We start from the raw sequence: 16,440 nt of genomic DNA, 5'->3' as shown, positions 1-16,440 counted from the left end.
AAATGTGATATATTCATATAATGGATTATTGTTCAGCAATAAAAAGGAGCAAACTACTGACACATGCGAACCTCAGAAATATTATGCTAAGTGACTAAAGCCAGACAAAAGGCCAGGTAGCATACGCTCTCATTTACATGAAACGTCCAGGACAGGCCAGAACCGCAGAGACAGCAAGTGGATTCGTGGCTGCCAGGGCTGGGGGGTGACAGCGAGTGGGCATGAGGAATAACTGGGTGGGTGATGCAAATGTTTGAAGCTTGGATTGTGGTGACTATTGCACAACTCCAGAAACATGCTAGTAATCACCAAACGGACGCTTAAGACAGGTGAGTTGTATGGGATGTCAGGCTATCAAAGAAAACGAAGAGCGGCGTGGCCCTGGGCGTGCACGCCTGGGGCACCATGCGGGTCAAGCCTCCGACGGGCTCTGGGGGGAAAGTCGGGGCTTGGTGGGACCCTGGCAAGAGCCGTTCAGATGGAGAGGTGGGGAGGAGGGCAGGCTCAGCTGAAACGTGAGGAAGGGAGGCCGCCGATTCCGCAGCAGAGGAGGATGCTCGCGTGGACAGGAGCTACAAGAAGGAGAGCTGTGGGTGGGAGCTGGAGGGAAAAACAGTCGAGGGGCTTTTTAAAGACAGGAGGGACTCGATGGTTTGTACAAGCCGTTTCCGGAATCACGCTCCGGGAAGAAAAGGGAGATGACCGGGCGCAGTCTCAGAGGAGGTAGGAGAGGCTGGGGCGGGTCAGGAGCCCGTGAGCCGTCCGCCCAGGAGGCCGGGCGCCCATGCAAGGACAGCAAGGGGCCACGGGCGCAGAAGAGAAACCTACACATGAGAGCGCTGGGCGCCGGGGGCCCCTGCGGAGTTAAGACTCCGCTGGGAACTGGCAACGTGACGCGAGCGTGAGGCCTGTGACCCCTGAGCACCCTCCGGGTGCTGCCGCACAGGCTGCCCTGCATGTCCAGCATCACACCCGGCCTGTGGATCAGCCGCACCTTGGCGAACGTGGACCCTTTGCCTTCCGACTCAATGGTGATGGTGTGCGTTCGCCGCAGGAGAATCTGGTCGATGTCCTCCTCGCAGAACTTAGACCCCTCGTCCTCCTCGTCCATGAGCGCGCCGTACGCCCCTTTCCGGAGGAGATCCTCTATTTCTTTCTTGGAAAGCTGTTGTACCTGGTTTTGAGAAATATTTAAAACATTGTATTTAGAATGGCAACATTCGCAGACCGAACAAACTTCTCAAAGAGCATAAACCTGAATTGTAAGAAGGAAAACATGGCAAAAAATGCTTAACATATTGAGGTCAAAAGAAGATAGGATGCTGACTAACTCCTTAATATTGGCTAAATCAAATCAGGAGGCAGAACAAATGAAGGGTTCCGGAAGATTCTGTGTTACCCCGTTGGCGGCATTTTCTCTCCCACTCATGGACTGCAGCACTGCTTTGTCCAGACCGAGCTTCAGACTAGCCTTGTCGAACATTTCTCTTTCGTAAGAATTTCTGGTAATCAGCCTGTAGATTTTCACAGATTTGCTCTGTCCTATTCTATGACATCTGGCCTGAGCCTGGAAGGAAGGGAAATGAAGGGCTATCAAAGAAAGAACAGACTCAACTGCCAGGGGTAAAAGCCCGTGTGCCCTTAAATAAAGGTGCAGTTGAGAAGAGTGCTAACGTACAAAGAGATTGCTTTTCACATGACTAATAAATTGACTAATAAAATGAACCAGTTGGTTCATTTGTCACGAATTGTGGGGCACCGCCCTGTTACCCCAACTGTACTTTTTTATTTCAAATAGGGATTCTCCAGCACAGTCGAATGACTTAAAAAAAAAAAAAAAAAAAAAGCATCAGCAAGATTTTCTTGCATGTTTACCTGGAGGTCATTTTGGGGGTTCCAGTCTGAATCAAAGATGATGCAGGTATCAGCAGCAGTAAGATTAATGCCTAAACCTCCTGCCCTCGTACACAGGAGGAAAACAAACCTATCGGAGTCGGGCTTGGAGAAGCGGTCGATAGCTGCCTGCCGGAGGTTGCCTCTTACTCGGCCATCGATTCTTTCATATGGGTACCTAGGAAAGTTACAGTATTAGCAAGGAGGCTTGACAAAGAGCTGCAGTACACTTGTTCCTTCTGTGTTTTTACGAAAGTATTACATATGAGCTATTTAATAATGAAATGGGATGATTTATCAGAAAAAATTTCAGGGCAAATAGGGGTTGTTGTAGTTTTTCAGCAGTTGATTGAATGCCCAAAGATTAAAAGTTATTTTATTTCCTCTCCAGTGAAACAGTTAAACTGTAAAAAGAGTTGACACCTTCGACTGTAAAGTTACAATTTCACTTTGGAGTAGGCATTATTCTCCCCACAATCGAATGAAATGATGGGGGAAGGGTGGAGATAGACATTAGCCGTGTCCTCTTGCAGCCATCATATAAAATAATTGTCACATCCATCCACAGCTTTTTAGAAGAGGTGGCACATTTTCCCCCATTCCATCTGCTTGATCCTAAATGTCACGTCGAGGTTAGTTCCAAGGAGCCTTGGTAAAGCTCCTTTTTTCAAAAAGAAAAAAAATGTCCTTTCTGTTACGGTTCTGCGGCGGCGCTCACCGTCTTTGAATGAGGTAGTCCTCCAGGATGTCCAAGCAGCGCACCATCTGGGAAAAGATAAGCACCCTGTGGCCACCAGCCTTCAGCTTTGGCAGCAGCTTGTCAATCAGCACTAGCTTGCCGGCAGCCTGGATCATTGCCTGGAGCTGAAAATCTGGAGACTCTGCATTGTGTGTTTCTTTAAACTCTTCCAAAATTTTCTCTTCAGCACCTGCAGAGATTGGACAGCATAACGCGGAGGCTGTAAAAGGTATTTTATTACTAAAAACAATGTGTATGCTTTCAGAACCCAAGGCAAGCTGCAGGAACCCTGAGAGCACACTCATGGTGACGAACGGGAATCCATCCACCTCCCCCAAAGTTCAGCCTGCGCCAAACCGCGCGAGTACAGACAGGATCAAAGTTTTCACCGCAACACATTTAGGCAGTTAGGGGGAAAACCACGTTTCCCAACAAACAAATGTTTGCTGTCTGTACAAATGGCATCTCAACAACAGACTGGCAAGCCAGAAGTGGCAGAAACAAGCCAAGGGCCAGATACCTACCGAAAAATTGGAACCTAAATTGTTAAAGAAATGAAGAACTGTGTACTCGGTGAATATAAATACAAACAACCAAAATCTGTTCTGAAACTAAGAAGCAAGGGACTAGAATTTGAACAATGGGAGCGCAGGGACAGTTGTTCGGGTACATAACTGCAAGTTAATACAACCCACAGGAAAGACAGAAAGGCTATTCCTCTTTCAGGACAAGAATTCCCTTTTCGGGACAACTTTCAAGGATTTGGGGGAGGGGGAACAGGGAACCTAAGCACACAACTTTTATCGTAATCTCTAATCTCCCTCCAAACCCATTCCCCTTTGATCATTTCCTAAAATACAGAAGTTCTGTCTTGAATGATCCAAAGCATGATTCAAAAAACCTCTGAGTGTTTCACGTATGACTTGTATACTTACCCTTTCTTTCCCCATAGCCTCACCTATATTTTCGCTTGTTCAAAGAATTGATGCGTTAGAGAGAATGCCCCAAGAAAATGGTACCTTCCTGGGGACGAGCCCTTCCCACTTCCTCCCCCGACCCGCAGCACGCGTCTGCTTGGGGGCGGCGGGCTGCGTAGCCTTGGCTGCCGGGGTGGCTGAACTAGAATTAGGAAGCTAGCTCTGGCCTCCTTGCACCTCTGCAGGGATGGGGGGCAGAGCTCTTCTAAGGCTGGGGGACGTCGCCTCCTGCTCTTTAGAAAATACAAACTGACCGGTCCATCGCAGGGGATCTTAGCTGGGCCTGTGCCAGGAGCTCTAGACTATGCTTCCTCCACTGGTTTTAAACATGGGAACTGGCTGCACACAAGGTGGAGATCCAGGAGACTGTACAGGCTCCCAGGGCTCAGGCAGGCCAGGGAAGGCGCCTCAGCCGGCCGGGACGCCTACAGGGAGCGACAGGGAGCGGAAGACCCACAGGGGCAATCCTGCTTCTGTTTTAAGGTCGTTTGTGGAAAATAACTTAGGATATGACCAGATGCAGAACTATGGCTTGTTAATTATGACTCAGTGGAGGATCACGCCGAGAGCAGGTTAAAGCCACGCGATGCCTCCCCCCGGCACCAGGGCCTCTGCGCAGCACACGGGGACGACTCACGACAAGGACCAGCGGAAAATGTCAGCCCGACGGGATGCGATTCCCGCGCTCCCTCTGCCACCTTCACAGAAGGTTAATATTCAGAATTTGTCCTTAGGTGCAGGGTAAAAAGAGGTTTTATAGGAAAAGGCAGAGAACAAAACGCCATCTATTCAGGGCATTAGCAAGAATGTTCTTCAAAAGAGTGCTGTGTTTTTCAAAATATGAAGTTTAGAAATTTGGGTTCTAGATGTAGGACAAGAAGGTGAGGCGGGTGACAGAGATCTAAATAAAACATTAAATTAGGCTTTAGCCAAGAGTGTGTTCTTGTACAATATACTATAAGCCCCTTGCAATTCAGAAATATACACATTTTAATTATTTTTGACCATGTTCAGATTATAATACACAATCAAAATAAAAGAGCATTTCAGCAGTTTTAAACAAATAATCAATGGCTATTTCTCAAAGGTGAAATAATTATGCTAAAAATCAGGTATGTTTGAACAATTTTAGTACAAAAATAAATTTAAATTTTAGGCATTTAAAAAAATAAATTCAGTCAGATTAGCAGAGCAATGTAAATTTAATTGCTTTATTTATTCACTAAAGAAGTTGTGAGCTTACAAAACAATCATGCAAACCATACAGGGCTCCCATACAGCACCCCACCACCAACATCTTGCACTGTGTGGAACGTTTGTTACAATTGATAAAAGAACATCTAAATATTACTACTAACTATATTCTATAACCTTACAGTAGGTGTGTTTTCCCCACAAATCACCATGTATTAATATTGCACATTTGTTAAAACTCATGTAAGAATGTTCTCATATTTTAACTGTTCATTTCAAATGTATTCAGAGACAAGAAAAGTAACTATGCTGCCTTTTCGAACTACCAGCAAGTTCTCATCTTATAAGGAACAGTTGAAAAGAAAGGGGAAAAAAAAACCTGTTTTTCAACTGAGAGAAAGAAGCTACTTCTGAATTCATCCATTCAACTCTTTTGTGGTGAATTCTGCTTCCTAAAGTGACAGTTTCCATTACATTAAAAAACGTTCCCAGCAAACAGATTTGCCATGTGTCTCTCAGTGCAGTATTTATTGTGGCTAGACTGTGGGGATGGGATGGGGTAGGTGAGGTGGTGGCGAGAAGGACAATTTCTAGATGTCACAGCAACTAAAGATTTGCCTGGATGTTAAACTCATAAATACCAATCAGAAAACCAACTGGAAATGGGTTGTAAGAAGCCCAAATATCTTTTTGGCTCTGGCTTAAACGAAAGTACTGCTGGGTACTCCCGTTTAAAAAGTGTGTGTGCCTGCACGAGTGCGTTCCAGAGACATCTGGATGAAGTGTGCCACCTCTGGAGCCTGGAGCGCTCTCCCCTGGAGCAGAGGCTCACCGTGAGGCAGGCTGTCCAGCCACGTCAGCCACCGACGAGGAAGCACTCATCAGGCAAAAACATTATCGGAAAAAAACACGCTTCTATCTTCTCTTTGAAATCCGTTCCATTGTGTACATTTCACTCTTATTTTCTTTTTGCTCGCTATTCTCAACGCTCCTCCTGCAAATGACTCAAGGCAATCCTATTCATGAGGAGAATTTTACCCGTTTCCAACCTTATTCTTACCCTCACATGAGGAAACGTAAAGTTGGACATTTCATTCGAATAAAGATTGGACCAATAATAGTAATACACGTATGTTACCCAGTTACTTAACAGTCAGCAGGAAAAAAATAATTACTAACACCAACCGAGTGTTTTATAATGTACCAGAGATGGTTTGAGCAACTTATTAGAGAGATTAACTTGCAGTCAAAATATTTCCCAATTTTAAACGTAGTTTGTGTTCTACTGGCACATCTAGATTTTTCCCGTTTTGCTTTTGTTGCTATTCCCAACATAGGTAGATAGCTGCTGCCATTTTTCACAATTACAGAAATGTGCTTTGCTGAGTTGAACTTTATTTTGATTGGGGTGGCTTTACTCTGCCACAATCAATACAAATTTTAATTCTAGCCTCCAAAATTACAGCCTCCCTTGTGACTGTGCAATAATGCCTGCTGAACGGGCATCATCTCAGCAGAACTTCCACTCCAGGTTGTGGATGACAGCAGAGAGCACGGCCCTGGAACCAGCCTTGGTGAGACACGACGGCCCTGTATGCTGGCTGGCAGCTGCGTGCCTGACGCATGTGTGTGCGGCGCGTGGGTATAAGTGCACCTTTTTTTTTTTTTTTTTTTGACAACGACCCAACATAAAGTCATATTTTAAAGCACACTCGCTTAACAGATACTTCACGACCTCAGAAATGCTGACAAGAGGTGTGACAGATGAGAACAAGTGCCACGGACACCAAGCCATAGGGAATCCTGAGACCTTGCAGAAGAACAAGTGAGCCACGGGTGGACCTGGGGAGCTAGCAGCCAGAAAGAAGTCCACCGGCTGGGTCCGGGGAGGGGAGGACTCTGCAGTGCTCACCGCACAGAATTCTCACGCAACCAACCAAACACGCCACGCTCGATGGCTGTGGGATGGGCAGCCAAGAACCATCGCCACCCCCTTCACACACATCCTGCTCGCAGCATTCAAGCACTTTTGTCAGCATCTCCCTTTCTCTTCTGTCCCCGTGGACACTACTATTATTTTCTTTTTATAAACAGATATTCAGTGCAAAAATGTGGGTGCACATACACATGCCTAATCACCCTAAGCCTCGACTCCATCTCCAAACTCTCAAATGGGCTGGCTTACAAACACAGAATTATCGTGCACGATAAGTCTTTCTTAGGAGAGGGTGTTAAAAATGCAAAATAACAACAGAAATCCACTGATGCCACACTGCAGCCATGTCCTTGGGTTCCCTGTTCTTTGTCATCTGGCAAATTATAATTGCATCAAACATCCCAATATTGCCTCCTATCACCTTTACTTAACTTGTACTAACTCATGTCTGGACCACAGGAGTGCCTCCTAACTGGTCTTTTTGCTTGCCAGGCTCCCATCCTTAACCATCCTGAATCATTTTTCTGATCATTTCTCAGTTCAAAAGCTAGCAATGGTTCTCCACTGCCTAGAGATGAAAGTCAAAAGTCCTTAACCCTAGCTTCCAGAACCTCCACAGGAAGGTCCCAACAGGTCTAAAGTTCACTGAAAAATACTTCGGGCGAGTTCCCCTTTGTCTCCCCGTCTCCCTCTCTTTGCGTGTGTTATCACTTTGGCCTAAACGCCATTCCTTTTCTAAGCCTGCCTGGCAAAATCCTTCCTCTCCCCAAGGCTCATTTCAAACACCGTCTCCTTTTAAAGGTTTTCCTTCTCTCAAGTCCCTTGACAAACTGTCGGCTTGCTCAGGGGAAAGCTCCTTTCTTACTTAGCTTTGTATTCTGAAGAGTTTCTTACACACGGTAGGCATGAAATAGTTATCTCACTAGAGGATGTGGAAATAAATAATAGAAACTCTTACCCATATCAGTTACGTAACACTAAAAATTAAGTTAAGAAAACAGGAGGCCCGTAAATTAGTCATCTGTAACTGGGACAAACTATTACCAGAGTTGTAAAATAATCTCTCATTCTCGAGGAGTGGCTGTGGAGGCCCTATCAGGACACTTCCTCCCATCAAAGACTTTAGACAGCTGCCTCCCTACACAAAAGGTCCTCTTAGATTCTCTGATTTAAACACACACACACTCACACACGTGTGAAAACCTCAGTTGGGCTAATTTCTCGTTGAGGGTAGCACTTGCGATGATTTCTAGCCGTGGAGTGCTAAAGCCTCCTTTCAGGGGCTGAGAAGGAGGGGGAAGGAGAAAGGCCAGGTGACGGCCAGCTGCAGGGGTCGGGGGACAGGGAACGCTCCTCAGCTTCCGGTACCCACAGGAGGGGCAGGAGGCAGGCGGCGGGTAAGAGGCGTCTGGGACCACAGACGGTAAAACCCTGTCTGGGGGGTGGGAGGGATTCTGGCGCCTGGATAGCCACAAACATGATGGAAAGCGGGCTTACCATTGATAAGGTATGGATGATTGCAGCACTTTCGTAATTCCATCATAGTGTTTAAAAGGTTAGGGACGTTAGCTTGACCACCACCTTTGGAAAGAAATGTAAAATTCTTCTCAAGGATGGCTCGGTAATATTTCTTCTGAATGTTTGTTAGCTCAACTTCAATAATAGTTTCTTCTTTGGGGGCCAAGTTCTTTTCTACATCCTCCTTGAGACGTCTCAACATCATTGGCTTTAGAATAGCCTGAAGTTTTTGCACCTAAAAAAGGACCTTCAGTAAATACGGGGATCACGATTTGCTTGCACATTAAGACATAGTCTAACATGAAAAACCGGGATCATCTTATTCGTTTACCGTTTTGTGTTCATTTCTCAAAATCCAGTAAGGCTAGGAGGGCGCTAATCTCTTGGCTTTCATAGCAGAAGGGCATGGAGGCTGCGTGGCTCAATGTCAGGTTGACTTCACCTATGCGGCCAGAAGGCTTGTGAAGCACACTGCGGAAAACAACCCCACTGGCTCCCTTTGCCTTCCCTTCTGTTTGTCTCAAGCCACAGAGATGAGGAGGAAGAGGGACAAGACAATGCATGGGAGTGCTATGCTTTAGTTCTCCTTCCTTCTAGGAGGAGCTAATAGAACATAAGGGGGCGGGCCAGGGTGGGCTGCTCCCTGTACTGCTCAGCAGGCTGGGCTGCCCCCCCAGGTTCTCTTTTCTGTTGACTGGCTGGAGGGTTTAGTTTTCATTTTTAGAAAAAAAAGCAAAACAAAACAAATCAAAACAGATTTCACTATGAGCTAAGCTAAGGGGTTTTAGACAGCAGGTGGAGAGGGGTGGGGGGCGTGCCCAGAAGAGCAGGATTTCAAACATACCTCCATATTTATTTCAGACACAGCACACAAAATATAGTAACTAGTACCCATGTAACTCTCACAGTGGATAAATCAGCAACCCCTTTTCACAGGGACACCTCTTTTGTTCCTCACAGAAATCCTGAGTGGCAGTTTTACGACCCCTATTTTTCAAATTAAAATACATAGGCTCAGAAGTAAGCAACGTGGCCCCTGTACACAGAGTTCAGAAATAAGCCCAGCATCTCGAAATTCCAGGAGCCAAACAGCCCTACAAAGCTGCAGCAGCTTCTGAGACGATCTCTGAAGAGCAGAGCAGTCTCTGAAAATTCCATGATCACTCAACAAACCTCAACAACCCTTCATTGGGATGGACAAACAAACAAAAAGCCTTCACAACGATGACTTGGAATACATAAGCAAGGACCGAGAAGGCTCAGGGTACCCCATCTACCAGGTGTGGACAAAATACTATGGTATAAGTTACTTCCTAAGATAGTTAAATAGGACTAGCTTTGCCTCTCCGTGGGTTAATCTTCAATCCTAACAACTAAAATACAAAGCTGGTGTGGTAAGTACCTGCTCCTCTGTTTTCAGGTCACCAAATTCTTGCATGAAGGTGGTTTCTGAAGGGAAGCGACTTGGTTCCAAGAAGTGAAGCAAGCTGAAGAGCTCCTCCACGGTGTTCTGCAGGGGAGTCCCCGTCAGCAGCACTTTGTGCTCCTGCAACGATGCAAGGAAGGGAACTCACCAAATGGGAACGAAAACCGTTTCTTAAAACCACAGCCTCACTCTAGGTATCCATTTGCGACTTCTGTTTGTCACTGTTAATTCAGCCTCCTCCCTATGCAAACGACAGGTATCAGAACGACGGCGGACCTACAAGAAACACTTGGTCCCTTCTTCAGAGAACGAGACACACGAGGCGCCTCTCTAGAGCCCGCAGGCACCTTAGGTGCGTCTTGCAGTTTTGTTTCTTCCTGGGGTTATCAGATCAGCATTTCAGTGCCCAGTGTCCTAAGTACTAAGTCCTCGATGTCTCGAAGCTTTCCTCCTCACCGATGTCAAAGGTCTCCCTCAAATCCCTAGTGTCTTTCTGTTCTTTACATCAACGGTGCTCTCTCTCAGGACTCTTCCTGCTTCCTGCGTGACTCAGTTTAGAGACAGAAGTCCTTCCTCTACCTGCAGCAGCATGGGAAAAATGATTTTGTTCTGCAAAAATTTCAGACTAGCAAAGAGGTCAGCTTTTAATCACTTTCTAAAAACTCAGATGCTATTTTTAATTTTATCACTTTGAACCAAAGTAGGTATTTCTTTAAATTAATTCTTCCTCCTTCCCCAGCTTTCCTTACGCAGGTGTAGCCCTGACCTTCCCTCCAGAGGAGCCCTTTGCAATAGTCAGTTTTAACAATAGTGAGATTATGAACCCTACGGTCTTATACTGTTTTCTACTTAACCATCTGATGTGTAGTGTACAGGAGAGCTGACAGCTGCAGGGAACAAAACTACCCCAGAAAGTGGTTATACCTTCCAGTAGGTTCCACAGCAACATTCTATCGCTAACGTGGAGTCTGACAATATTTCTGTTGCCAAGTAGAGAGTATATGCTCAGTAAGTCTTAGGTCCGACGTAACTAAGGACCTCCCAATTTCCTTCATAGCTACTGTCTTTTCTGTCTGGGAAGTCTTTGAAAATGAGTGGAAGCAGTTCTAGTTCTCCATGCTCTGACTCCTCCTTTACTCCCTTTTGAAAGACGATGCCCCTGATGCAGGAAGATGCACGGACCACCTTCATCTTTGGACTCGTTGAAATCACAAAGAGGAAGAAGCCCACACTATAACCACCTGGTACGTAACACAGACATATTCATGGTCTGGATAACTTTATCCAAGTTTTTTTTTTTTTAAACATCATCACAGATTCACAAAAAAGCATTAGTTTAATAGAGGAGCTGTACTGACACTAAAGGTGGTCTTTCAGGGATTTTTATATCCTTTATTACCAGGGTAATTTGAAATCATGAAGCCCTAACCAAATACTCAGAAAAAGTCTTTTAATTAAAAAAAAAACCCTATTTCGGAAAAGAAAAGCAAGTTCCTTTTTTCAAGCTGCTTCCCCTTGAGGGCTGTTTAGTCACCAGGTATACTCAGTAATTACATGGATGCCCCTTTTATACAGCCGCATAAGTGAAGAAAACCAGGTTTCCAGGAGAAAGGGGGTGAAGATCAGACACTGTACGATTAATTCGCACAGCAGCATGGAAGGGGAGGGACCTGGGCTCTGGAGCTGGTCACCTCCGAGCTCAGCGGTGCTGGCAGATACGCCTTTGGCTTGAAGATGGACCGTTCTTTTCGCTCTGATCTGGCGTGAGGCCCACTTGGCTCCACATCAGCAGGCTCTTTAACTGGGGCCTCCTCCGCGAAAGAGGAGATGGTGGAAGCTACGAAGAACGACGACACCTCCGCAATTTCCCTCCGTGCCATCGAAGGAGAAGGAGAGCTCTGTTGTTCTAGAGTTCCTGTGGTGGCCTGTGAAGACCTGGAAGTGGCCCTCACTGTCTCCTCTCAACCAGTACTTTCCTGGAGGTAGGAGGGCTGAAGTCACTCACTCGCCCTCCCTGAGAGAGCTGCTTGGAAGATCGTCTTCACCAAGCGCCTTGTCATCCTAACTCAGTCTAGTTCAGGTAACGGCAGTTCACTACGCCCTGCGCAGCTGGATAGGTTCACTGCTCACTAGGAAGACTGCGACTGACTCCAGGAAAAGAGAATGAAAAATGGCAAATGTATCGAGTGATTCTGAGGTCGACCTGATGTAAGGTTTTAAGACCAGGCAAGGAGCTTTCAGAACTGTCTTCCACCTTGAAAACAGTTCTTGAGAACTAAAGGTTCTTGGTCATCAGGAAAACATATCTTTGGTGCGTTTTCTAACCAGTGCTTCCCGGGCAGCACGGCAGCAGGGTGGGGCGGGTCGGCTGAGTCTGGGGGCAGCCGGCAGGGCTGTGGCCAGGGCCCCAGGACCTTCACCGCTGGCGAAGGCAGCGTGCTCTGCTTACCCAGGTATGACACACAAACGTCATTTTCCATCAGTGCCACGATGTGACAAAGGGTAAGGAACACTGCAATATTTGACCAAAAAACTTGGAAAACAAATGCTAATCCATTAATGAGATTTTAGTATAAATAGGAAAATCATTTGTGATCTCCCAGTGACAATTAGATTTGTTTGAGGTTGATAGCGTTAAATTAATTTGTGCTCACAAATGGAGGGTAAGTTTGCAGTCAGAATATACTCTCTGGGTATGTATGAACAAGTAAGAGAACACAGCTTGGATAAACTCAGTCATCAGATTACCATTTCAACATGCGGGAAACGGTTATTTAACTAATGCTTCTGTGGACCACTGTGAAGAATGGGGAGATACAGTTATTTAATAAGTATTAGCATTTGCCTGTAAATACAGGACGACTGCAATATGGTGCCGAAGTATCACTTGGAGAGATCAAATACAGCTTTTAAATTTCTTCTTTCCATATTCTTGCCTATGTCTTCAAAACTATACACAGTTTCTAAGTGTTTTAGGTTGTTTTGTGGATTGGTCACCACCTAACATAAAATGGTCCTGGTTAGTATAGTTTTAATAACAAACAACTCATATCAAAGAAAAATGGGAAATCCCATCCTAAAGAAGATAATTCAGATAGACATTTTCCTTTAAACAAAACTAGATTTTGTTTGGTTGTTTTTGATTAAGAGATGGGCTAGCTAATCCCACCCCCTTAGTTTAAGAATAAAAGAAGCCATTTCAAAGAAATACCCATGACAGAAAAAGTTTAGGTATTCTTTTTGGTAGTACCACTCTTCAGTTAAAAAAAAAAAAAGTATGTTGCCATGAAAAAAGAGAATATTCCTCTCCATCTCAAACTCTCAATTAACGAGAGGTCAAATCAATCTGCAAAAGTCAATATTTAAGGGATTTTAAAAAATCTTGTATTGTGAAATTTGTCGAAAACCCTGAGACATGCTAAATGACAATGATTTTACTTTCAAAATCTACATTAAAAATGAAAAACAAATCGTAACCCATTTTGTAAACTATGGAGTGAAAAGAACTATGGTCCTGTAGCAATTTCTGTTTGGAAATCAGCCAAATTCTGCTGTCACTATCCTATCATACTCCTACTGAAAAAAAACTAGAGAAATACTGAGAAGACCTGGAAGAGCATGGGATAGGTGTGGTCTAAAACTCCAGATCAAGTTCAAAGTCCCGTAATGCTCCAAAGTTCTAATGACTATGTGAACCGAACTGATCCCAGATAGCCCTCCAACTTACGAGAACTTGCACCTCCAAGACCCACTGGCCACAGGGTGCCGAAGCCTGTGAGCCCAGGCACATAAGCGGATTACCCTCACTGGGGTAAACCTTGGCCCATTCATAACCGAAGGGGGAAAGCAAATACTTGAGATGCACTTCAGTGGAAGCATCAGGACTGAACTCGGCTGTGTGGTTCAGCTGGAGCAAGAGCACCAGCAAAGGAAGAGCTGGGAAGAAGGCAGCTCTCTTCCAGTAACAGAAAGCTCAGGAGGACCTGTCCCGACATTTGGTAGGCTTTGCAAGGGCCCTTCACTGGCAGCGGTCAAGAGCAGCAGGAACCGCCCATCGATAACAGTTCTACTTGGGTTCAACGGACACGCCAACCTGACCACTGACCAGGTCCATCATCTTGAGTCCCTCCAGGAGCTTGCAGTTCCTGTTCTTCAGCCTGTGGGCTTCGTCAATGACCACACAGCGCCAGGGAATGTTCCGCAGCTCAGGACAGTCGGTCAAAATCATCTCAAAGGTGGTGATGATGGCGTGAAACTTATAGGACCCCTTTATCACGCGACCCTACAAGAACAACTCTGAATTATTAGTAAGCACCAAAGAGTGCTTTAGCAACTTTGGGGGTGAATAAGTAGTGTAAAACATATTTACTTCTTCGGGGACCTCTTTATTTTAGGTAGCACACACAGTTCAGTTTTAAAGGCATTTTAGAGGTTTTAAGCAGTTACGGCAAAACACAGAGTTTAAAACCCTTTCCTTTTTTCAAGAAGTTAGAAAATTCTTAGCAAAATTTCCCATCTAATTTCCTTACGATCGCAAGCACTAATGTGTCTTGCAGTACCCACAGCCCCACACGCTGCAGAAGCTAAAGGCCAAAGCCCAAGGGACTAAGCTAACATTTTAAAAACTTAGGGGAAATGGACTTTGGCCCAGTGGTTAGGGCGTCCGTCTACCACATGGGAGGCCCGCGGTTCAAGCCCCGGGCGGGCCTCCTCAACCCGTGTGGAGCTGGCTCATGCGCAGTGCTGATACGGGCAAGGAGTGCCGTGCCACACAGGGGTGTCCCCCGCGTAGGGGAGCCCCACGCGCAAGGAGTGCACCCATAAGGAGAGCCGCCCAGCGCGAAGGAGGGAGCAGCCTGCCGAGGAATGGCGCCGCCCACACTTCCCGTGCCGCTGACGACAACAGAAGCGGACAAAGAAACAAGACGCAGCAAAAAGACACAGAAAACAGACAACCGGGGGAGGGGAGGGGAATTAAATAAATAAAAATAAATCTTTAAAAAAAATAAATAAATAAAATAAAAACTTAGAAGCTTCTTAAAACTTTTAACTTTTCAACTTACTTTTTACTTGCTGAATCTTTTTTTAACACTCTAAAATGAAATAAACATTCACTTAAGATAGTACGTATAGCCATTTCATACCCATTAGAATGGCTGCTCCTAAAAAGAGGAAAATTACAAGTGCTGGAGAGGATGAGGAGAAATAGGAACACTCATTCATTGCTGGTGGCAATGCAAAATGGTGCAGCCATTGTGGAAGACAGTGTGGGGGTTCCTCAGAAAACTAAGTATAGAACTACCACATGACCCAGCAATCTTGGGTATACTAGGTATATGCCCAAAAGAAGTGAAAGCATTGACTTAAACAGATATTTGCACACCGATGTTCAGAGTGGCATTATTCACAATTGTGAAAAGATGGAAGTGATCCAAGGGTCCATCAATTGATAAATGGATAAATAAAATGTGATGTATGCATAAAATGGAATATTATTCAGCTGTAAAAGGGAATGTAGTCCTGATACATGTAACAACATGGAAGAAGCCTGAAGACATCATGTTGAGTGAAACAGCCAGATACAAAAGGACAACTATCATATGATCTGACTGATAGGAAGTAATTAGAATAAGTATCTCATAGAGTTAGAATCTAAAATATAGGTTAGCAGGGGACGGGGTGGGGATAGGGAGTGGGAGTTAAAATGTACAGTATTCCTATTTGGAATAATGGAAATGTTTTGATAACAGGCAGTGGGGATGGTAGCACAACATTGTAAACATAATCAACAGCACAGAAATACATATCTGAATATGATTAAAAGGGATAATGTTAGAATATATACATGGTAACAGAATAAGAATTTTTTAAAAATCCATGGAACTCTGTTACAAACAGCAAACTCTCAGTTAAACCATGGACTTTTAATTAATAGTACAATTATAAAGGTGTGCTGTCATCAGTTGTAACAAATGTTCTACATCAATGCAAGGCGCTGATGGTGGGGAGATGTATGGGAATCCTATATTTCACACATGGCTGTTCTGTAAACCCATAACTTTTCGTATAAAGGGGATAAAAAGGAAAATGAATGATTAGATTTATAAATGCAGTTTCAATTGTTCAAAACTAAGTTTATTAAGGGAAACAAACATATGATAGTTAAAATTTACTTGATTATAAATAAAATTATAAAATTTGTTAATTGAAATGAAAAGTTTAAGGAAGAGGTATAGACTTTGGGATTTATAACTTTAATAAATTAAATATTAATTTTAAAATAAAAAAATAGTACTTATAGTAATTTCCCAAATCTAAACACCAAATAGATTTCTATTTTTTTCTCATTTAATTACTTAATTGTATGTCAGATTTTATACTTAAAACAAACATATCAAACAAAACTCATTCCCATTTCCAATTAGAGGACTTCCATTTATTACGTATAGCGTAAACTATTTTTCGTACATATTATTCTTCCTTCTTTATCAGGTCACTTATAATGCTTCACTGCCAATATCACAAGGTAATTGCACAGAGGTAACTAGACTGAGTAAATAATTATGGCAATTGCTAAGAAGAGCCACCGTCTACATTCCTCCCTTGGATGTGTTTCGCAAAATGTATCATATATTTCAAGGACTTTTTACATGTCTAATATTTTTCACTTCTAATAATAGTAGAATATTCTTTCTATTCACATTTAATAACTCCATTTTTGATTTTGCTTTCTTGTAGGCTGGCAAAACAAAAGCAA

General features: G+C 44.2%; 1 protein-coding gene across 5 annotated transcripts in view; it reads right to left on the bottom strand.

Annotated features, from left to right (window-relative positions):
• The window catches only part of CHD7 (chromodomain helicase DNA binding protein 7), a 195,384-nt gene that overhangs the window by 24,579 nt on the left and 154,365 nt on the right, over positions 1-16,440 (bottom strand). For all 5 annotated transcript variants that reach the window (XM_058275557.2, XM_058275559.2, XM_058275561.2 and 2 more), the window contains 7 exons: positions 13,789-13,965; positions 9,660-9,803; positions 8,237-8,492; positions 2,612-2,822; positions 1,876-2,071; positions 1,400-1,567; positions 995-1,174 (listed from right to left, as the gene is read on the bottom strand). In XM_058275557.2, coding sequence (XP_058131540.1) covers positions 995-1,174; positions 1,400-1,567; positions 1,876-2,071; positions 2,612-2,822; positions 8,237-8,492; positions 9,660-9,803; positions 13,789-13,965 — 1,332 coding nt within the window. The remainder of the gene's footprint in view (positions 1-994; positions 1,175-1,399; positions 1,568-1,875; positions 2,072-2,611; positions 2,823-8,236; positions 8,493-9,659; positions 9,804-13,788; positions 13,966-16,440) is intronic.

Source organism: Dasypus novemcinctus, chromosome 14 (assembly GCF_030445035.2).
Source record: "Dasypus novemcinctus isolate mDasNov1 chromosome 14, mDasNov1.1.hap2, whole genome shotgun sequence".
NCBI lineage: Eukaryota > Metazoa > Chordata > Mammalia > Cingulata > Dasypodidae > Dasypus > Dasypus novemcinctus.
Note: the sequence above shows the minus strand (reverse complement) of the source record. Positions and strands in the feature narration are given on the sequence as shown.